The sequence below is a fragment of the Lotus japonicus genome, chromosome 1 (genome assembly GCF_012489685.1).
Source record: "Lotus japonicus ecotype B-129 chromosome 1, LjGifu_v1.2".
Lineage (NCBI taxonomy): Eukaryota > Viridiplantae > Streptophyta > Magnoliopsida > Fabales > Fabaceae > Lotus > Lotus japonicus.
The window spans coordinates 108,220,131-108,243,359 of record NC_080041.1 but is presented as its reverse complement, the minus strand read 5'-3'; the positions used below and the strand labels follow the sequence as shown (position 1 = coordinate 108,243,359).

General features: G+C 36.7%; 1 protein-coding gene across 4 annotated transcripts in view; it reads left to right on the top strand.

The window, feature by feature from the left end:
- Nucleotides 1–23,229, top strand: part of LOC130728996 (protein SWEETIE) — a 36,666-nt gene that overhangs the window by 4,822 nt on the left and 8,615 nt on the right. For 2 of the 4 annotated variants that reach the window (XM_057580597.1, XM_057580598.1), the window contains 23 exons: nt 1,615–1,704; nt 1,849–1,929; nt 2,014–2,082; nt 2,290–2,415; nt 3,271–3,374; nt 4,033–4,165; nt 4,817–4,923; nt 6,575–6,685; nt 6,775–6,942; nt 8,252–8,338; nt 9,021–9,114; nt 16,238–16,306; nt 16,396–16,518; nt 16,596–16,664; nt 16,761–16,865; nt 17,116–17,204; nt 19,072–19,228; nt 19,855–20,004; nt 20,696–20,745; nt 20,861–20,960; nt 21,046–21,102; nt 21,190–21,257; nt 22,348–22,441. In XM_057580597.1, the coding sequence (XP_057436580.1) occupies nt 1,615–1,704; nt 1,849–1,929; nt 2,014–2,082; nt 2,290–2,415; nt 3,271–3,374; nt 4,033–4,165; nt 4,817–4,923; nt 6,575–6,685; nt 6,775–6,942; nt 8,252–8,338; nt 9,021–9,114; nt 16,238–16,306; nt 16,396–16,518; nt 16,596–16,664; nt 16,761–16,865; nt 17,116–17,204; nt 19,072–19,228; nt 19,855–20,004; nt 20,696–20,745; nt 20,861–20,960; nt 21,046–21,102; nt 21,190–21,257; nt 22,348–22,441 (2,301 nt within the window). Of the gene's footprint in view, nt 1–1,614; nt 1,705–1,842; nt 1,930–2,013; nt 2,124–2,289; nt 2,416–3,270; nt 3,375–4,032; nt 4,166–4,816; nt 4,924–6,574; nt 6,686–6,774; nt 6,943–8,251; nt 8,339–9,020; nt 9,115–16,237; nt 16,307–16,395; nt 16,519–16,595; nt 16,665–16,760; nt 16,866–17,115; nt 17,205–19,071; nt 19,229–19,854; nt 20,005–20,695; nt 20,746–20,860; nt 20,961–21,045; nt 21,103–21,189; nt 21,258–22,347; nt 22,442–23,229 lie in introns of those variants that run through there. The other 2 variants (XM_057580599.1, XM_057580600.1) reach the window with 2 other exon arrangements.

Here is a 23,229-nt window from a genome sequence, read left to right as displayed (position 1 = left end):
CAGAGTAGCTTTTAAAAAGCAATAGAAAACTATTTTGGGCTTATTTTCTTCAGTTAGAAACTAAAGGTTTTCAAAAAAAAAAAATTTCAGAAGCTAAATTGGCCTTCGTATTAGTTGTTTTAAATTTTTATAGAAATTCTCTGTCTACATTAAGCTTGATAACTTGTTAAAAATTTCATTTCTGTGTAAGCGCTTCTTGAAATGTCTATCCAAAGATTATTCTGCTTATTTTAAACCACACTTATGACATGAGTGTTATTTAACAAGTTCTACCCATATAAGTTCTTATGTTAGCTGCTTATTCAAATGGGTACTTATTTTGTCACCTCATATAACATTTTTATCATATTTAATCTATGTGGAGCAATTAAAAAACTGTAATGGTGAATATGGAGCACTTGAAATTCACTGAATTAATGAATATACATTGAAAAATAACTTACTATTGCACCAAGGTTCACCCTCATCTTCATCAAGAAAGAATTTTTTTCGAAAACACACATCTGAACTAAATTAGCCACCTCCGCCCGAGGATTTTGTTCATTTTAATGTTTTCTATTAGAATAAGAGATCTAGGAAGGTGTTTTCACCTTTGCTTTATATCCTAAATGTTCCCAAAATAACTTTTTATAAACTTCGAACAATCTAAAATTGTAAAGGATAAGTATCTGACTTAAAGAATGGCTGACAGATGTTGTCAAGTTACAACCTAGGTTTGTCAAGACATTAAGTGACAACGAAGCTAAGATCTAAAGGACTAAAAGGAGATAAGATTTGTGGCGGATTTCAAAATGCTTCAAATCCAAAGTCTCAATTATTATGTTTTCATCAAAGCTGGGTTCTAAGAGATTTGAAACAGAATGAAGTCCGTCCACCCTGATAAAATAAATTTAAACCTGCCATTGGAAGGGCTTGTGAATATTAAAGATCCAATCAAAAGTCTTTGATTAATTCCCTCTTTTGTTTTCATAATTAGAATAGAATGAGTTAGGAAAGAGAATGGCAGTGGGTGGAATCAATGTCAGAGAAACACGTGCACTTCACACAGATGTAAGAGGTTTTTGAATCAAAAGAAAATTGAAATTTTGCTCGTCATTTAATATCTAATGGGCCTGAATATTCGCATAAATTTTAGAGCCATTTAGTGCAAACATCGGATATTGTTGGATGTTGAAAAAACGAAACTCAGAAGAAATTCAAACAAAAAGAATAAAATAATGCCTTCTGCTAGTCATAAGACCTCCTAGATTTGAATATTTTGACTGTTCTCAACATTGTGTTTAACTGAACGGTGATAAAATGCACTTGGAAATGAATTTTCAAGGACTTGCAAAATCCTCTACTTCTTATTTGGTTTTCGGATAAGAACAAAAGAAATATTGGTGCCCTTGTTGTCTTTTTGCAGACATTGAGCCTGTTCGGATACGGACTTATTGGAGCTTATCTACTAGAACAAGCACTAGATAAGCTCCAATGAGTGCTCATTGGTTTGTATCTAACCGGTTGATTGTGCATTTGGTTATAGCAATGTGCTAGAATTTTCTGACACTCCTTTCCTTTTAAGATTTTTAGTTTTGTGAACTGTTGATAAAAGTGTCTTATTTCTTTCTGCAGGCATGTGTTCTTTATGTTCTTCGTGTCGGTGTAACAGATCAAATGACTGAACCGACTCAAAGGAATTTCTTGGTTTTTCTAGGACAGCAGGTGCAATTTACTTAAATTAAATCAGTTGTTTCTATAAGCTTTTCTATATTTGTTATTGTTTGTTTCAGCTTCAATGTCATCTTAGTGATGTGTACTGAATTATTTACTCCTCCCTTTCCTTCCCCACTTTTTGGCAAGTTATAGCTCCAGTCACCTGAAGCTGGTCCTTACATGAAGGTGGCAGCCCTGCGTACTCTGTCTTATACTCTGAAAACACTAGGAGAGGTAATGAGATGTAGGTGCTATTATAAAGGATGAAGTATGGAGGGATGTCTCAAGTTTACATATTTTGGTTTTGTCCATTTGCAGGTTCCAATTGAATTTAAGGATGTTCTTGACAACACTATAGTTGCGGCGGTGTCACATTCTTCAAAGCTAGTGAGCTCATGACAGCATTGTTCATTCTGGATTTTATTCTTGTTTGGTTTAACACATCCTCTTCCTTATTCTCTTGCGTAGAATGATTTGAAAACCTTTTGCTAATTCATATTTATGGAGAATATGGAATCACAACATAATTCTTATACCCAGGCTTTTTTTTCCTTTACTCTTTGTTATATCTGTTTGAAATATGCATATTGTTAGGTTCGAATTGAGGCTGCTTTGGCATTACGTGCATTGGCTGAAGTTGATCCAACTTGTGTTGGCGGTTTAACTTCATACGGGGTGACCAATCTTACCGCTTTAAGAGAGAGTGTTTCTTTTGAAAAGGTATAGTTCTTAAAGTTTTATTGCATTCATTATTATGGGTAAAACAAATTTCACTGAAGGTAAGAATACGACAGAGTTGGGGATGAGAAATCCTCCATAATTAAGGTACTAATGAGATACATGAAAAAGATAGACAAAATGCATTGATAACTAGGTTTAGTCAGGCAGCTGAGTGGAACCTCTAATTGATTAATAAAAATGAAGTTCCCTTCATTTCATTATGAAATTATTGTCCTGTTTTCATTTCTTACTTATTCACCTTATAATGAGTAATTTCTTCTTTAAGTCCATTTGCAATCTAAAGCTCCATTTAAGGTCTAGTCATTGGCTAGCAATCTAAATTTCTTCTTTGTGAACACTGTGTTTGCCCGTAACTTTTAAAGGTTTTGTTAAGAATAAGGAAACGAATTTTACGGCAGCGTTCAATTTATGTGAGGTAGAATGGCCAATCTACTCGGGCATGTGATTGCACTCGCATGTTATAGGATAAGATGGCATTGCGGTTCACTTTGGTGTTCTGCTCATGGTTGTTTTGAGTGATTTTACATTTCTGATATTGATGGAGCGAAACTGACACTCGGTGGCACAAGTATTCCACTTTAAAACTCACGATAGAATATTTCTTTTTTTAGAAAAAAACTTACTATAGAAGTTCATACTGGTCAGCCCAACCATTGAAATAACACTAATTATTATATAGACCTTGCGCTGCAAAGTTTTTAAAATTGCACAAGAAAAAGTTTGTATTCAGCTGAGTTTTAACCTTTTTATTTGTGGAGAGATTAAAGATCAAAGCCCAACTAGTGGCTTTGTTGTAACTTTTTCTGTGAATTGACATTAATACATTGTCTGCAGGGAAGCAATTTACAGCTTGAGCTTGATTCTTTGCATGGGCAGGCTACTGTCTTGGCAGCTTTAGTCTCTGTTTCTCCAAAATTACCTCTTGGTTACCCTGCAAGGTAACTTGTCTTCCCCTTTATTTTACTTTATTTCAGACCTGGATTAGTTACATTTCTTTTTACACCAAATTGATGAATTCTTTTCGCCTATATATATATTAATATATATATATATGAATGCATGCGTGTAGACATATATATTGTGTGACTAACTTGGATTTGAAAATGCTTTGTCCTTTTACTTGCATCATAATTTTTATCCATATTTAGAGATAGAATGGAAGTTGATCAACACCTGATTTAATCTAAATGATGAGGTGTCCAATTATTTGAATGAAAAAAATTCTAAACTAAACACAAAAGAATGCGAGAGCTGATTCAGACTCTTAATATGTTACAGTTTTTTACTTTGTAAAATGAGTATATGATCATTACTTGATTTAAATGCTAATCAACAGCTTTTATCTTTATATCTTTTTAGTTCTTCTATTTATTGATGTTTCCCATGGAAGGCCATCATTCATATTTCAGTATCTGCTCTTCTAGTTTTCTTCTTTGAGATGGACTAAAGTTTCTCTCTCAGTCAAAACCAATTATAATTTACATTTCTAGTTTCATTCTCGGTATGATGCTAGATAACAACAGAAGCTGTGCCATGTATGAAGCTTAATACTTGCTTGATTTTCTTAAATAATAAGTAATAATGTACTATAAGCAGGCTTCCCAGATTAGTTTTTGGGGTTTCAAAGAAATTGCTGACGGAACATAGTCGCAATCCTGGGGCTGCTGCAGTTGAGAAAGAAGCTGGATGGTTGCTTTTATCATCTTTATTAGCTTCTTTACCAAAGGAGGTAAGAAGTTTGAATTGTTAGAGTTTTTCTTAAGATAAAATTTGTTATGAAACAAAACTAATGGTAAAGAAAAGCGTGTGAAAATATTTGACATCAGTATTACAATTAAGGCTTAATGTTAAGGAGAAGAGTCATGTATCCAAGGGAATCGGTCTTAGAGGCTCCTTATCAAGTCTTCGTATTTCCAATTCTTAGCTTCTATAGTTTTATAGAACAACAATTGAAGTCCTTTCCCATTAGGCGGAGTCTAATAGATTTATCAAATAATGCTATAATGTCTAGTCTTGAAGGAAGCCCAATGATAGACCTTTGAAATTTAAATCTCTCCCAATGGTTTGGCCTATAGTTTACCTCTAACTATGAGTTTATCATCAATTTGGTCTACCCTCCTTTTCGTTTTTTCTACAAGTCTTCTCTAGTCTCTAGTCTCTACACATATCCCCCCTAAGAGGAGACCTTACCAATTTCTCTGCAAAGGGAGCTTTTGGAGCTACCTTTCCTCTTGAAAAATTATAACACATAATCTTTATGCACTATTTATAAGATTTGGTAATATGACACTTGAAAATCATATCAGGACTGGTTCTGTGATATGCCGTATAACTGTTATTAGCAAAATCCACATGTCATGAGGTTTTTCCCTGCCTGCAGGAGCTTGAAGATGACGTCTTTGACATTCTTGCCTTATGGGCCACCCTCTTTACTGGTAACCCCGAAAATGAAATTACAAAGACTGAAGATTTAATGTCAAGGATATAGTAAGTACATCCCAAGCGTTATTACTCTTTATTGGTCATACAATTCTTATCTTGTTCTTCTATGTTTTCTGTGGTTTCATTATTTAGATTATTTTTTCTTAATTGAACTCTTCGTCCATCTTGTGAATGTTATTGTTAATTATTTTTCAATTTCCTTCCATAGTGGTAGATATTGACCTAACATCTAAAGGGGGCCACGAGTGGTGGTTCTTATTAGAATTTAAGTTATATCCACATCACCACAAAACCTTAAGGCACTTAAGGCAATGGGTGAGTGGGTCCTTTAACTTATATACTATTGTACACTTGCTTATCTATACAATGTGGGACTCCTTCTAGTCACACTTGTTACTCTAATGCTCCCCCTTCAAGTGGGACTCCATTTTTTTTTTCTCCTTGTTGCCTAGGCTTGTACTCATTTGTTCGAGTCTCAGAGGCCTTAGAACTTGCTTTTTGCCTGAGTTTGTACTCAAGTGGAACATCAGAGGTCGTTAGACTTGTGCTCCTTTCTGAGCCTCAGAGGCCTTATGACTTGCCTGTTTGTCCGGGCTTGTACTCAAGAGGTCGTTGGACTTGTGCTCCTTCATCTTTTAACTTGAGTCTCAAAGACCTAGATGACTTTTTTTTTGAATTTTTTTCTTCAATATTGTTTTCTTTTTAGATTTTTTTTGGATCATCTTTTAACTTGAGCCTCAAAGACCTAGATGACTTTTTTTTTGAATTTTTTTCATCGATATTGTTTTCTTTTTAGATTTTTTGGATCATGAGCTGTTAGGCATTTTCACCTCTGATACCATATTACAATTTAAGTTACATCCACATCACCACAAAACCATAAGGCAATTAAGGCAATGGGTAAGTGAGTCTTTTAACTTCGATAGTACACTTGCTTGTCAATACAATGTGGGACTTCTTTTAGTCACACTTGTTAATCTAATAGTTCTATTTGTTAGTTAGAGTTAGTTTTACACCTTGGGAAGTTCAAGTTCTGAAAGTAAAAAAAGTTCACTTCCTGAACTTGTAGTTCTTTTCCGGAAGTGTAATTCAGAAGAAAAAACATTTACACTTCCGGAAGTTGGATTTTCAGAAGTGATATTTTTCACCTTTTGGAACATGAACTTCTGGAAGTCTAGTATAATGGTATTTGGGACGAAAATCATTTGGCTGTGCACATAGCAATGTTGGGGTGTGCAAAAAATAACCCCCTATATTTTTTGTCTTCCCTTGGTTAAATGGGCTTCTAGGATAGACTCTATACTATCTTAGAATTCGATTATGGGTCTAGCTCTACTCCAAAAGCTAGCTTTGGTGTGAGGATCGCACACCTGTTTATAAGGAGTTTTTTGATCATATTTCTAGTTGATGCGGGACTTCGTTTGTCCTCCGACACTCCCCCACCCTTTATAAGGATTCCTTTGACCATATCTCATCGATGTGGGATTGTGGGACTTCGTTTGTCCTTCAACAATTGTTTAATTGAACAGAGTCGAGATAAGTGAGAAGGTATTCAGGATCCAAAGGTTTCTTATCATTTAGATTTGATTAAAAGTTTCATAGCATGCTATTTTGTTCCATGTCTTCTGTCTTGAAAACAAGAAGTGCTTCTGATTGTGCATGTGTTATTCATGGTCTCGTCTTATATATTTTGTAGTGTATGGTCTGCAGCTGTTCATGCACTCACAGCATTTATAGAGTGCTTTATATCTCCTAATGTTGTGAATGATGGTGTTCTACTTCAACCAGTTCTTGTGTATCTTAATAGGTACAGCTCGTTGTAAATTGGCTCTGTTTTTTTATGGCTGTAACTTCATTTGACAGTTGATAGTAATTCCTAACCTGTGTTGAAATCAGTGCATTATCATACATATCGGCACTAAGAGCCAAGGAACTACCACATGTCAAGCCTGCAGTGGACATCTTCATCATCAAAACTTTAATAGCTTACCAATCTCTTCCTGATCCAGCGTCATTTAAAAATGACCATCCTCAGATTATTCAACTTTGTACATTTCCATTCAGGTAGTGTTTATGTTGTATTTATCCGTAATAACATCATTTAAATTTTGACTTGGGGCTGAACATCATTTTCTAATACATAAAAAACATGTTTCAACTTTCCTTTGTGTAGGATCCTTTTAAATGTCATGCGAGTGTTGTTTTGGTATTTTGAGAAGTTATGCAAAAATGCAATAGCGGTGTTTTTCTCTTCTTTCTAGTTTTCCAAATTGATATCATTTTGAATAATTTTCTGCTTTTGATAAAAGAGACTTCATAAGGAAGCGATGAAATTATGATGAATTAGAGTTGATAAATCATTCTCAACTAAGTAAATTCAAAACAACAATTTGCAAAAAAGAAAAGCGGTCGATTCCTTATTATTTTTGCTGGTTTAACCCACTTTTGTGCTTTTAACAAATAGAAGCCAATATCTATTCTTATCCTAAATCAACTGTTGTGCCATAGAAACTTCTATAAGGATAAAAGTATCATAAACCCCACATTAGAATCTCATATTTCCAATGTGGTACTCAAGTCCCATACCTTGCAATTGGGTCCTAACATCCCACCACGCTCCACAGCCCCGGCGCCCATGCGGGTGGCTGTGCACTAGCTCTTTGACTAGTCCTGGGTGAACACTGCAATGCCAGCGTCACCACCCATGCCGCTTGTTTGCAGCTGCGAGACTTGGTGGAAGGCTCTGATACCAATTGATAAAAACCTTGGGAGAACGATACCACAAAAGCTAGCTGTTGTAGTTGGAGAGCCCAAGGCCTTATAAAAACCCCACATTAGATTCCCATACTTCAGATATGGGACTCAAGTCCCATACCTTGCAATTGGGTCCTAACATGCTGCAATCATATGCACCAAATTGTAATGTAGATTGCCCATTGCCATAAGACTCTAGAGTCTAGCCTCTTTACTTCTTGATTCATCGGAAAATATTAATAAAAAAGTAGTCCAAGTTCCTAGGATATGCTTAACATCCTCTAATAGGGCAACTATTGAATTCCAAGGAAAAACAGCAGCTGAAAAATTAGTTAAGGAACTGATTCAGAACTATTCTTAAACACTTAGAAGGTTTGATGAAGAAGGAACTTGGCTTTTGAAAAAGCTTTCATCATGTTAACTCCTAATAAATTATAAAGTTTCTTGAACATAATGAAGAAATTATGTTAAATTTGTGGTATCTTGTTTTATATTTCAACGAAAGCTGGTTGTAAATAAATGTTAAAATTTAATCATTTTCTTCACTTATGTAATAATTGATTAATTGTTAAATCTTCTTTGTTTGATCTGAGTATTTGTTATTGTTTGTTGGAATAAGGCGTGCTTCAGAATGTGAAGAAAGTTCGTGCTTAAGGTCGCTGTTAGACAAGAGAGATGCATGGTTGGGTCCATGGATTCCTGGAAGGTTTCAATCTGGCTATTATTCAATTTTACTTAATAGTATCTTTTCTTATTTATTGGAGTAAATGACGACGAACCCTTGATGTCAATTTAAATAAAAAAAATGTCTCATGTCTTGTTTGCAAAATGAGAAAAGTGCTTTAAATTGCGAGAAAAGTACTCTGTTTTTGTTAGGTTATACTAACTCACTCTTTCGGATTATTTTGAAGCTGTTCAAGGTAGACTAAAAGTGTTGGTTGTTCTTGCCTGTATCCACTCTACATTTCTCTTGGTAGAATCCAGTATAGAGATAGGAGAGAGAGAGAGAGGGAGAGAGAGATAATTCTCATTGTTATTGTTAATGAGTAATATTGATTTACATGATTATATAGAGATGTGCAGTGATAACTGCTTACAAGTTACAACGGAAAGCTGAACTAACAGCTTTCTAACTAACTGAAACAGACTTAACTAATAACTAACTCACATATACTCTAACATCTCTCTTATTCAATTTACTACCATTAATGGCTTTCGACAAAGGTTGGCTTGATTTTCTGGAGTTAAATATTTTCTAGTGATTTAGTGCAAATTGCAAATTTTCTAGCTTTATTTTGAAGACAAGTTTATAGTTCGTTTTAGGTCCCTCTCTCTTTTACCTCTTCTGTTTTACTATCTTACTCCTGTATATTTATATTTGATAAAAGGGATTGGTTTGAAGATGAACTCCGAGCTTTTCAAGGCGGAAAAGATGGCATTATGCCCTGCGTATGGGAGAACGAAATTTCTAGCTTTCCTCAGGTAATAATTATTTTGATGATTACAATTCAGGAACTTAAGAAAAAAATCACTTTCTAGTTTAGGATCAATCAACTACATGTGTAGTTATATCAAAATGTTATTGAATCAGTTAGGATTTATCAGTTTACTATATATTGACCTAACTAATTATTTTTCTCTTTTAACTATTACCTTATAACCTTTAACACTAATGGGAGAGTTGAGCTAATAAATGATAAACTACAGCCGTTGACATAAACCTTTTAAGTTCGACCACACGGTTTCTGAGTATTAGAAGTAAAACAGCAGTATACAGGATGCAAGTTCAGCGAGACCCCCACTTGCACTGGCTTGGAATTGAAACTTGAGAATCATAGCATGCCACAGGTTGCATAGTTTAGCCATTTAGGTATATTGGATCTATCACAACGATGAAATGGAGAAAGGCACTAACTGTATCTTAAGTTGTTTTTCAATTATATATATATATATATATATATATATAGAAACTGTGTTTCCTTATGACTCGCAAAATAAAAACTGTGTTTCTATATATATATATATATATATATATATAGAGAGAGAGAGAGAGAGAGAGAGAGAGAGGATGTATCGTATGAGAATGATTATTTTATATGAGAACATAAGAATAAATCATGAGCATTAGATCTAATCATGAATGGTCAAGATTTGAACAATTTAATAGTCATGTGACCACTAAAATGTCATGTGACTTTTTGACTTAATGTTTTAATCTTAACCATTCATGATTAGTTCCAACTGTCATGATGTATTCTATATATATATATATATATATAGAGGGAGTATCTAGTGAGAGGGCATGTTTTTATGTGAGAGTGAGGAGTGATTTTCAACCATTAGATCAAAATCAATGGATGAGATTAAAAGCCTCTTAAAACACCATTGTGCCTCTGGATTGGTTCACCTCTCGTCTCAGCTCTTCAGCATCTTTGGAGTGAGCTTTGAAAACTAGTGAATCGTTTATTTAATTATACATATTTATAGATTTCTGGATTGAATTTAAGTCGTAGCGATACAGAGGATTATGTTGGCATCAATGGAGATTTGTGCTTTCGACATCAATGGAGGTGCATAGGGCTGTGTTGGTGCGTGAAAAAACAGGGGAAGGGAACAAGGGTTTTTTAAGAGGCGAAAATCACTCCTCTCACTCTCACATAAAAACATGCCCTCTCACTAGATACTCCCTCTATATATATATCATGAAAATTTTATTAAGAAAAATGAGATACTTGAAGATAAGAGGATAAGGACCATGTGAAAACTACTAAAAGAAGCAATGTTGAAACTCTAACTGAATTGTAAACTGAATTGTATTTCTGAAAAGTTGAGTTACAATGAATAGCATTTAGCTATTTATAGAGAATCATAGAAGCTTGCGTAGCAAGCTGTTACTAAGAGAGAGAGGGAGAGAGAATCAGATTGACATGTCAGCATGTGACTGATTCTGTTACACCTACTAACTAATTCTGTTACAGATTGACATGTCAGCAATGCCATGTCAGCATGTGACTACATATATCCTAATACACCCCCTCAAACTGAAGGTGGGTGAGAAACTAGTTTCTCAGTCACATTAAGTTTGCTTCTAAGGTCTTCAAAACGAGTAGGAGAAAGTGCTTTGGTGAAGATGTCAGCAAGCTGATCAATGGAAGGAACATGATGAACAAACAAAGACTTATTCAGCACCTTCTCTCTAACAAAGAAAATGTCAAGCTCCATATGTTTGGTGCGGGTATGCAAAACTGGATTATGAGTTAATGCAACAGCTCCCATATTATCACAGAAAATTCTGGGAACTGTGAATGGAACATGCAGCTCTTGTAACAATGATTGAATCCATAGCAACTCAGCTGAGGTATTAGCAAGACTCCTATATTCTGCTTCAGTACTAGACCTGGCTACCAAAGTTTGCTTCTTAGAGGTCCAAGAGACAAGATTAGGACCAAAGAAGACACATGACCCTGAGGTGGATCTCCTGTCATCAGGATCAGACCCCCAATCAGCATCACAGTATGCTACTAGAGCTACTGGAGAATGCAGAGAACAAGGCTTGATATGCAAGCCATGATGAATTGTACCCTTTAGATACCTCAATATCCTCTTAACAGCCTTCCAATGTTCCTCCAAGGGCTGACTGAGAAATTGACACACTTTGTTGACTGAAAAGCTTATTTCAGGTCTGATAAGAGTAGCATATTGCAAGGCCCCAACTATGGACCTATAGAGTGTAGGATCTGCAAAATAATCTGCTCCATGCTTGCTTAGTTTGGCGTTACTGACCATAGGTGTAGAGATGCCTTTAGCTTCAGCCATGTCTGCTCGTTCAAGAAGATCACCAATGTATTTGGTCCGAGTAAGTAGGAGAGACCTATCTTGCAAGTGATGGACTTGAACACCAAGAAAATAGTCTAACTGACCCAATTATTTTAAAGCAAATTCAGAATTAAGCTTTTGAACAACCTCTTGAATAAAGGGCAGAAAATTCCCTGTGATAATGATGTCATCTACATAGACCAAAATATAGATGATACTTGACTTATGATGGAAAGTAAAGAGGGAGGGATCACAACAGCTTGCCCTGAACCCAAATTTGATTAGAGCTGTCTTCAACCTATCAAACCAAGCTCTTGGAGCCTGTTTGAGCCCATATAAAGCTTTGTTCAGCTTGCAAACTAGGGTCGTATCTGAACTTTGAAAACCAGCAGGCTGCTGCATATATACTTCTTCTTGGAGGGAACCATGAAGAAAGGCATTATTCACATCAAGCTGGTGAATATGCCACTGTTTAGACACAGCCAAGGTAAGAATCAAACAAATTGTAATAGGTTTAACTACAGGAGAAAAGGTTTCTGCATAGTCAAAACCTTTCACTTGATGGTATCCCTTAGCCACAAGTCTGGCTTTATACCTATTAACTGAGCCATCAGCATTTTCCTTTATTCTAAACACCCACTTGCACCCTATAGGATGTCTTCCCTTGGGAAGAGGCACCAAAGTCCAAGTATTGTTGGTCATGAGAGCTTCATATTCAGACTTCATAGCTGCCAACCACTTAGGGTCTTTAAGAGCATGCTTAGTGGTTGTAGGTTCTGCCTGTGCTAGAAGCAAAGTGGGAAAAAGCCTTGGCATAACAATGCCAGACTTTGCCCTGGTTTGCATGGGATGCACATTAGCCACTGGTTGAGGCTGAGAAGACTCAGTGGCAGGGACTGAAATGGAAGGTGCAGATGCAGTGGTTGTTGAACCAGAACCAGTAACTGGAGCTGCTGGAGTGGCAAAACTGTTGACTGCAGAAGTTGGACTCTGCTGTGGAGACTGAAGTGGTGCAGGAGATACCTGAAATGTGCTGCCAGTAGACTGGGAAGATTGGTGACTAGGAACTGGTTGCTGCACATGAGGCACAGAAGTAACAACAGGAATAATGGAGGAAATATGTGCATTATTGGAATCAGGACAAGGAGGAGAAAATAAAGTGGTGTATGGAAACTTGAACTCATTAAATTTAACATCTTTAGAGATGTAAATTCTACCATCAGCTGCTAAGCACTTATAACCTTGATGAGAGGATGAATAGCCAAGAAACACACACTCCTTAGACCTAAAGGATAGCATGCACTTCCAAACACTCTAAGGATAGAATAATCAGCAGGAGTGTTGAAAAGCTTATGGTAAGGACTGATGTTTTCCAAAACAGGAGTAGGTAGTCTATTGATTAGGAAGGTAGCAGTAAGAAAAGCATGGTCCCAGTAGGAAGAAGGCATGTTAGCACAAGCCAGAAGAGATAATCCAGTTTCTACAATATGGCGATGCTTCCTCTCAACACTACCATTTTGATGGTGTTTATGAGGGCAAGTAAGCCTATGATTAATGCCTAGTTTCTGAAAGTATGGGACTAAGGGTTTGAATTCAGTGCCACCATCTGTTTGAACAGATTTAATTTTTAAACTAAACTTCAATTCAGCCATAGCTTGAAATTGAAGAAAAACAGAACTGGTATCAGACTTCCTCTTAATTGGATAAATCCATGTAAACCTTGATAAGGCATCAACACAAGTTAGAAAGTAAAGATAGCCAGTAGAAGACTCAATGGAGGTAGGGCCCCATAAATCAGCAAAAATTAATTCCAAAGGTGCAGTATATATAGTAGTAGAGGAAGATGAAGGCAATCTATGAGACTTTGCAACACAACAAGATTGACAAATGTTATATTTTGATTTATGAGGAACTGGTATCTTACAAGTGGATAGTGCTAATTGCAGAGCCTCATGATGAGGATGCCCTAATCTAGAATGCCACAAGTCATAAGCTGTGGGACTAGGTAGTAGGTACATTATTTGAAACTGAAACAGAAGAAGTAACTGTAGAAGATGCAGGCTTGGACACTGAGAAGGCAGAGGGGACAGAAACTGGTGGAGAACCCTTGTTGAATGTTGAAGAGTGCATGCCATCAAAGGAATATAAGCCATCTGGACCAAGAGAGCCTCGGAGAAGAGTCCTAAAAGTATCCTGAGATTTAACAGTGCAATGAAAAGGGTGAAACTCAAAGAAAACACCATTATCTTTAGCAAATTTGCTAACACTAACCGGGCTTTTAGTAATATTAGGAACTAACAAGAGGTTTTTAAGTTGAAGAGTAGTGTGTGTGTGTGAAAGGGAGAAGAAAAAGAAGCTGAACCAATGGATGTGATAGGAAAACCTTGACCATTTCCCATGTACACTTGATCATTCCCAGTCACTGACACACAATCTGAAACTGCAGAAGCATCATGAGTAACATGATGAGTGGCACCTGAATCTGGAAACCAATTTCCTAGAGTGGAAGGTGCAGAAGTCAGCATAGCTTGTGGTGCACGAGGCTGCTGTGGTGGAGCTCGAGGATGGAAGCCAAAACCAAAGGTGGATGATGCTGGAGAAGCATATCCATAGCCAGGAGCAAACATTGCACCAGATGCAAAGGGAAAACCAGATCCACCAGTAAAAGGCATGCCAAACTGTGCAGGTGCACCAAAAGGTTGAAATCCACGAAAAGGTGAGTATCCAAACTGAGGCATCATGCCATAAGATGAGCCAAAACCATAAGGAGAAGGCACAGGTGTGTTGGAAGACACATTTGGCTGAGCATTCTGTGCAGGTGAAGCAGAGTTGCCTCGATGATAGCAGATGCTAGCATCATGACCATACTTATGGCAGATCTGACACTGAACTGAAGATCGATCACCACCGCGTCCACGGTTGTTGTAACCGCCACGTCCACCGCGTCCACGGTTGTTGTAGCCACCGCGATCGCGATTGTCACCAGAGCGAGAGCGATCATCATCGCGATCTTCATATGCACGATCCTCTGAATCGGTGCGAGAGGCGTAATGAACCTCAGATGCGACGGATGAAGGCGGAGGAGGCATCGCTGGCGGTGGCGCTTGCGGTGGCGCTGACGGAGGTGCAACTGCCTGAGCAAGGAAAGCAGACGGAGAAGTCGCAGGAGTCTGGCGCGAACGCATACGCTCCAAACGTGCTTCGTGTGCGATTACCATAGCTTCAGCTTGCGAGATCGAGCACGGAAACTCGCGACTACTCACGATAGTCATGAGATGACTATACTCCTCAGGAAGACCATCGAAAATCGCTTCAAGATGCTCGCGATACGTAACTGGATCTCCAATCGAGATCAAAGCGTTCACAATGGATTTGATACGCTTCAGATAATCGGAAGAACTCTTCGATCCTTTGGTGATGGATCGCAACTCAGATCCAAGTTGTGTGGACTGAGCAAGCGAGTGTGCGTGAAAGAAATCAAGCACTGCTTCCCAAACCTGCCATGACTGAGTACAATTCACAACAGTAGGAAGAACAGTAGGTGAAAGAGACAATAGAAGCCAGGTGAATAGTGCTGAATCCTGCTGTTCCCAGGCTTGATACGCAGGATTTTCAACCACATTCTCACGATCCTCATCAGTGAGAAAACGAAGCGGAATCTGCGGTGCTGTGAGAAAACTCTGCAAGCGATGAGTTCTCACAATTCCTTCTACGTGTTGCTTCCATGAGAGGAAGTTCGTATCATCAAGCTTCAAGGTGAGCTTGTGAACCAGAGAAGAAGCACTCAACGATGGTTGAGCCACTGGCACAGGAGCCTCTGGAGCTTCACCAGCCATGGTGAAGAAGAAGAAAACCAGAGAAAAAAAGATCAAGGATCGTTCCCTGCTCTTGATACCATGTTGAAACTCTAACTGAATTGTAAACTGAATTGTATTTCTGAAAAGTTGAGTTACAATGAACAACATTTAGCTATTTATAGAGAATCATAGAAGCTTGCGTAGCAAGCTGTTACTAAGAGAGAGAGAAAGAGAGAATCAGTTACACAGTGTTACACCTACTAACTAATTCTGTTACAGATTGACATGTCAGCAATGCCATGTCAGCATGTGACTACATATATCCTAATAAGCAATACTATGGGCCTGCAAATCAATATTTAAGAATAACAGTGCATCATGGCTGCCAATTTCTATGCAAATCTGAAATGACAACCCCCTTAATATGACCGTGAGCAAAGCACCAAAGGTCCTTGACCTCTTTTCTTCTTCCAAACCTTTTAAACCTTATCTCCCAGAAGGTTTCTTGAGAATTGAAGGACAAGGTTACAGATGCTCACCTATGACGGTTTGGTCAAGTGAGGAGAAGAAGACAAAGAGCTCTAGTAAAATGAATTCATTAGATGGAGGATAGAAAGATGTTCTGAGGTGGAGGATGGTAGTGGAAAACTGTAGGAGAAACCATTTTATAAGGCATTGATCAAGATGGGCTTGGGTTAAAACTTGGCATTTAACTAAAGCCAAGTTGATATCACTTGGTGGGAGAAGGATTTTTTTGTTATTGTATAATTTAAATTAGAATAACTCTCTTTTCAAAAAAAAAAAAAAATTAGAATAACTCTTTTCCTTTTAAAAACAATGAGAATAACTCTTTACTTTCATAATTGTATTTTCCTTTATTCATCCAACTCATTCATATTGCTTTCCCATGGTGCCTTGTTTTAGTTGTCGATGTTATTATTATTATTTTTGGATTTTTACACTTCCGTAATAACTTTAATCTAACCTTGAAGCCGGAGACGATAAGCAAGACTCTGGTGAACCAGATGCTTCTTTTATTTGGGATCATATTTGCTTCTCAGGTAGTTCATCACATAACGTCATTATATTGTTGCAGAATTCAGAGAGTGGTTGTTATTGTTGTTGACATAAGTTGGTTTTTATATCTCAGGATAGTGGTGGTATGCTCTCCCTTGTGGGAATTATTGAACAGTGTCTGAAAGCTGGGAAAAAACAACACTGGCGGTCAGCTAGTATCACCAACATTTGTGTGGGCCTACTTGCAGGCTTTAAGGTTCCATTCATTCTTTTATTGATATTATCATTTTGCGTGGATCTCACCTAATATAATGATTTCGTTGTCTTTTGCAGGCTCTGCTTTCTTTTCGAGCACAAACATTAGGACAAGAGATTTTGGGTTTGATACAATCTATTTTTCAGGTAGGAAATCTTTTAAACACACACACACACACACACACACATTATATTTGAGCAATAATTGATTTTACTTTTGTGCTTGTCAAATTTAAATGGAAGAGTATTTTGGCGGAGGGAGACATTTGTGCATCGCAGCGTAGAGCATCATCAGAAGGACTTGGATATTTAGCTCGATTTGGAAATGATATCTTTACTGCTAGAATGGCAAGTTTTTCAGTCTTCTTTTCAAGCTACTTTGTATTCCTCACAACTGAACTGTGATTTAATTATAAGAAACCTCCTTTTTAGTGTGTGTGTGTGTGTGTGTGGCGGTTTTAGAGAGAACACAAGAACAATTAATCTTAACCAGCCATGTATGATTATATTGTCATGGGTTATAGTTTCTAAATATTGTTTGTGCTATTTAATTTGTCAATTTCTGAATGTCGTTTTTACCCATTGTGGTGGCCACCAGACCAGATCACTGCTTGGTGACCTAAATGGAGCAACTGATTCCTACTTTGCTGGATCCATTGCTTTGGCGCTTGGCTGCATTCATCGCAGGTCATTTGCTACAATGCCAGTTAATAGTTTGCATGTTTATTTTATCATTTTTATCCCCCCCCCCCCCAAAGATATCTTCCTCTTATTCTGAGTCATGAATGGGTTTTAATTTTTTTGATCTTTATTTATCTGTTCGCGTAAAATTTCCTTGCAGTGTAGTGGATTAGCGTTTGATTGATTTAAATAGCATATTATTATTTTTGTTGAGTTTTTGTAGGTAATGAGTCTAAAGTCAGGAGAGATTGATTAGGATTTCTTTAACTAAAGAAAGAGTTTTAGTTATAAAGGAGATACATAAAAAAAGAGAGGAGGATAAAAACCCTCCACCCGAACAAAAGTGAAAGTCAAAATTACAATTTAAGTATTATGAGCCAACTATCCTAAAAGCTTAAGTTATTAGATGAAGACACATTAATTGTTCTTGTTGAGAAGTCTCACATTGACCAGAGATATCACTCGATAAATCCTTATATAGGGTAGAACAACTATTAGAATTTGGAACCCAAAAGCTAGCTCAAGAGTTGAGGGTTGCTCTACCCTTTATAAAGGTATGCCATATCTCTAGTCAATGTGGGACTTCTAACAACAACCCTCACCCCTGAGCTACCTTTTGGGTAGAGGTAGGCCTAACCTGAATTCTCAGATGGTATCAGAGCCTATCCGATCTGTTTATTGGAGACTGCCCATATATGGGCCATCCGCAGATGTTCATTCTTGCAAATTTTTACGCTCCAGATTTCCAACCCTCGGTGTGAGGGTGTGTGTTGAGAAGTCTCACTTTAACGTGTGTGGCCACTGCTCTCTTCTTTCTTTTTCAGCTTCGTTTCATCTTTCTTTTTGCACTCCGTAACCGAAAAGCTTGATGATGAAAATTTCTTGATCAAAACACGTGTCGCCACTGCGCTCTATATACATATGAAGGAACGAGTGATGCGTTGGAAACAAGATTCTCAGTTTCTCACAGAAAGACACTAAGAACATGTTTGGGATAGTGTTTTGGAGAGGAACGGAGGATAAATATTTCATTTCAAGTAATTTTTTTTTGATAAGCTCATTTCAAGTAAATGTTCTCTAGGTTAAGAATTATTAAGAAGGAAAGCAATAAAAGATAATTTGTCATGAAATCTTTTTCCTAATCCTTACTCTTTTATAAACATTATAAAACTCTCTTAACTCAAAAATTAAAATTGGTAACCCTCCCTTCCCTTTTCCTCTTAAACCCTTCATCTAAACATTCCATTAAAGGTTCAGGAGACCAAAACCTTTATTTGGGTTGGCAGATAAATGAGTAGAATCAAGGTTACACAAGACTAAAGGGGACTCAAATTTAGAAATTTCCTTATCATTTGGTGTTACTTAAGTAGAAGTTTCATAAAAATTGAACCTTGAACGTTGCTGCATGCATTATGGATGAAAGAAATGTGTAGTTTGATAGCACATTGTAAGTTAACTTTATTGAGGTTTAATGTAAGGAAAAGGAATGTTAATATGAATAATAGTAATGAAAATGAGGAAGTTTATACTTCTATAGTAGTTTCTTTACAATGAAAATGAGGAAGTTTATACTTCTATAGTAGTTTCTTTACAGAATATTTTCTTCAGTTATGATTTAATTCTTTTCATTGGAGGATTAGACAACAAAACTCTATTTTGATAACGGTGAAGGTTGACATAGTGGTTGAACCCTTTCTGTTTGATCATTCTTGTACATTTATAACTTTATGATAGATTTCACATTTTACTTCCCTTTCCTGTTGCTATAGAAGTATAGTCAGTTTATTTTCATAAATCACATACACTGTCCCAAGTCTACCAGCCTTTTCTCTATGCAAGTCTTGACAGTTTTTATCTTCTAATCTTGTTGCAGTGCAGGAGGGATTGCATTGTCAACTTTAGTGCCTGCAACAGTGAGCTCTATCTCTTCACTGGCTAAAAGTTCGGTAGTTAATCTGCAGAGCTGGTCTATGCATGGCCTTCTTTTAACTATTGAAGCTGCAGGCTTGTCCTTTGTTTCTCATGTCCAGGTTACCTATCTCAAATATCAGCATCTTGTGATCAATATATTTATGATTTTATGTCTCACATAAACAACTCATAATCTTTCTGACAGAGTAATAGCAGCATGGATAGCTCTCCCATTGTTTAATTGATAATATTTGTTAAGAGCCACTGTTAATTTTAATGCTATGAAATGTCACTAAATGGTTCATCTGAGCCGTTCAGTGATTCCATTCGTTTATGTTTTTTTGGGTTTCTTTATCTTATTAATTACTACCAAAGTCATGTTTCTCCACATCAGAGAAGTCTTTTCATAACACAGTCACATACACATTTACATGGACAAGGCCGAGAAAAATGATGTCAGTGTTTTACCAACTAAGTGAATTGAGATTTTAGTTCCATGTTTTGTTACTAAGGCACATCCCCCCCGTATGTAAGTTGCTTCCTGCCTTGGCTAATGTCGCATGTCGTTGTTGTATCAGCTTCTAAGTGATCTATGTTTTTTCAACCCAAAAAACTGGGAGAAAAATGAAGGAAAATTACTTGCTGCTTTCATTTGTTAATTCAATATACCTCATTTTATTGTGTAATACTATGTTACTATCTTTCTTAAGAAGATTACACCGATTCTCTTTCATTTTCTTCACAGGCAACCCTTTCTCTTGCTATGGACATTCTTTTATCTGATGAGAATGGTTTGGTAGACGTTCAGCAGGGAGTTGGCCGCCTTATAAATGCTATAGTTACTGTTCTTGGTCCTGAGCTTGTCCCAGGAAGCATCTTTTTCTCGCGCTCCAAGGTGGAATTCTTTGTTGAATTTTTTTATAAACAAAGAAACCCATAGATCTTCCATAATGTAAAAGGAAAACACAACTAACAAATGTAAAAAAAACATTAATGTAGTGAAGCTACCTAGTTCCTGGGCATGTATGTTTGTGTAGCTTCCTCTAGAGACTGTTAGATATAAAACCATTCATGTACTTTCACCTAACGTCTTCAGCTTTTGAGTAATTGGTTCATGACATGGTTCGATCCTTATTGCCCCAATGCTTTCAAGTAATAAAGTTAAAAATTTGAACACAAGGTTGATTGAGTCTACACATTCTTAGTCCATACTTGAAGCCCAAAGGGGATAATATTGTACCCTTTAGGTTAAACCTAACTCTACCCTAAAAGCTAGCTCATGAGGTGAGGATTGCCAAGCCTTTATAAACTCTACTTTGGCCAAATCTCTAGTCAATACAGGATCATAACAAATATAAAACTATTCATTTGCTTTCCCCTAGCTGTTTTGGATAGTAAGTTCAGGCAGAAAGCATGAGCTTTGGACCAAATACAGGCCAAATGCTACTTGGTCTAAGTAACTTCCTTAAAGATATGAAAGTTTCTCTGCAACCATACCACCAAAAAGGGGCATAGATTGCACATAACGTATTGCTTTCTTTTCTTTTTCTTATATGTATACTTCATGAGGTGTTTTTCCTTTCCAGTCTGCCATCGCTGAGATAAGCTGCTGGCAAGAAACTTCAACATTGCTTGAGTAGGTTTCTTAATTCCACTTTCTATCAAATAATTAACATTTTCTTGTGGCAAATATTATTTCAGTCAAATTGTTGCCTTTATTGATGATTATTAAAAGTTGTATTCTATTGCAGGAGTGCACGCTTCACTCAACAACTTGTTCTTTTTGCACCCCTAGCTGTTTCTGTGCACTCCCATGTGCAGACTCTTCTCTCTACTTTGTCATCAAGACAGGTTTTTTTTTTCCTGCATATTTTTCATTAATGGTAATAATGTGTTGTTCACCCTTCTTTTCAGCTTACTCTTTTTCTTCATGCAGCCAAACTTACGCCACCTTGCTGTGTCTACATTAAGGCATTTAATTGAGAAAGATCCGGTTTGTTCCTAATCTTAGTAGGATTTTCAATTAGGAAATGCCAGTATATCATATTTTTGTGCTGAGAGCTGATTTTAATCTTTGCAGGCTTCTGTTATTGTTGAGCAGATTGAAGATAACTTATTCTTTATGTTGGATGAGGAAACAGATTCAGAGTATGTAAATTGTTAAAAAAATAAAGAGCTTTCTTACTCTTACAAGCTGATTAGTTCTTAGGTTAAGTTGAAATCCCTTTCTTTTATTATTAGTCTCGTGAAGTTATTTTATGTAATTGCTTGTGCATTTTTTTGTAGTTTTCCTGTTTCTATCTCTTAACACGAAAGAGTTTATAGTAGAGCCAGAGAGATGTTAGAAGGAGTGCAGGCGGAGGGTAGATCATTCTCGATGACAAGTCAATTGAAGAGAATAACAGTTGAAAACACTAAATTTATCGAGCACTACATCTCTAAAATGGATGATCCGTTGGAAAATCTGATGTTCATTGGTTTAAATGAAATGAAACTCTCTGATAATAAATGGAGGCATTTGTTTCTAGGCATATGATGGCATTACTAGTCATTAATGTTATTCCCTGGTGAATTAGATTAGTGTTTGGACTTAGCATATATATATTTGGGAATGTTTTCAAAATTTGTTTAGTTCAAAGAAAAAAACTCAATATAAGAAAAATAATATGGTAAAAGGAAGTGGGAGTGGGAATTAATGGTTGGATACTTGGATGGGTTTCTAGATAACTGCCATTCTCATGGGAATAAAAACCAAGCGAAACATGGGCATGTTACTGTCTTAAGGATCATTAATTTCAAGGAATGTTTTTTAATACTTGCACCAAACATGTAAATGTCTATTCCCAATATCTTTTCCCCTGGTTCAATTCACAAACCTTGAAATAAACACACCCTATGCGGTGAAGATAAAAATCTTTTTCAATAATGACTCTTGGTTTTCTGCTTTGTATGCCTTCCTTTGTTGTCTTTGGTTGGTCTTAAATGATTTGTTCTTTAAAGGAAATTGTTTATTGTTTGCATGGTTTTGAGATAGAGCTGTTTCTAGGCTATCACTCAGGTTTTACCTTTTTTTTTTCTTCTTTTGATGGGGCTTTTTAGTGGATTAGGAGTTGAGGACATTGGCCATGGTCAACCAGAGTTATCGTTTATGTTTTATCAGTAAATTAGCCACGGCCAGCCATAGTTATTGGCATTTAGCTGTTAGACTGCTTAGTTCTTACTGCGTTCTTTTGTGCAGAATTGGGAACTTGGTGCAATCTACAATTATGCGATTACTCTATGCATCATGTCCGTCATGTCCTTCGCATTGGATATCAGTATGTCGCAAAGTGGTAAGCTTTTCTATTTCAAATTGCATAATTTTCTATATTCGTCATATTGTCTTGAAGTTATATTGCAACTTAAATACTAAATTTTTTAAGGGAAGTAGTGCTGAGTTCTTATGGAAGATGTAAATGTTTGTTCTTTTTCATATGAAATTGTTAGAAATGCCTATCTGGAACCAAGAAGATTTAGAAGGTCCAAAAGTGAAAAGAGCTCTGTAGTATTTTTTTGGCTTTTTGGGGGGGGGGGGATATTTGTTTAGTATAGAGAGATGTGAACTCACGAAATGGCCAATGACATATGAGAACTATAAGGAGAAACCTTTGTCAAATAACAATATTTATAAATGTCCTTGCAGATACCTTCTAGTATTCTTAGATCTTTCTCCCAAATGGCCCTGTCTTCTTTCTCACAGCTTCTCATCGTTCGTTTTCAATACTTATGACAGAGTTTCCAGTCTTCAATTTATTTCCTTTGACTCCCTCAATTTTCTCCTAAATCGTCTTTTCAGTTCTCACGTCACTCAGAAACAAACTCAACTCAGTTGCAAGTGGCATAATCTTCAGTTACAATTTGCAATTTCTCAGTAGGGACATCCATATAGTCCAGCTAAACCACCCACCAAGTGTTGGTGCGGCCATCACACCATAGAAGAACCAAATTGCACCAAGAATAACCAGAAATAGTTGACCAGTCAAATTCAGAAGCAGCAAGCCTTATATAGGTTCTTTGGTTCATAGTCTACCAAGCCTGGATCAAAACAACCTCCCCTCTACCATACAATATCAGCCTTGAC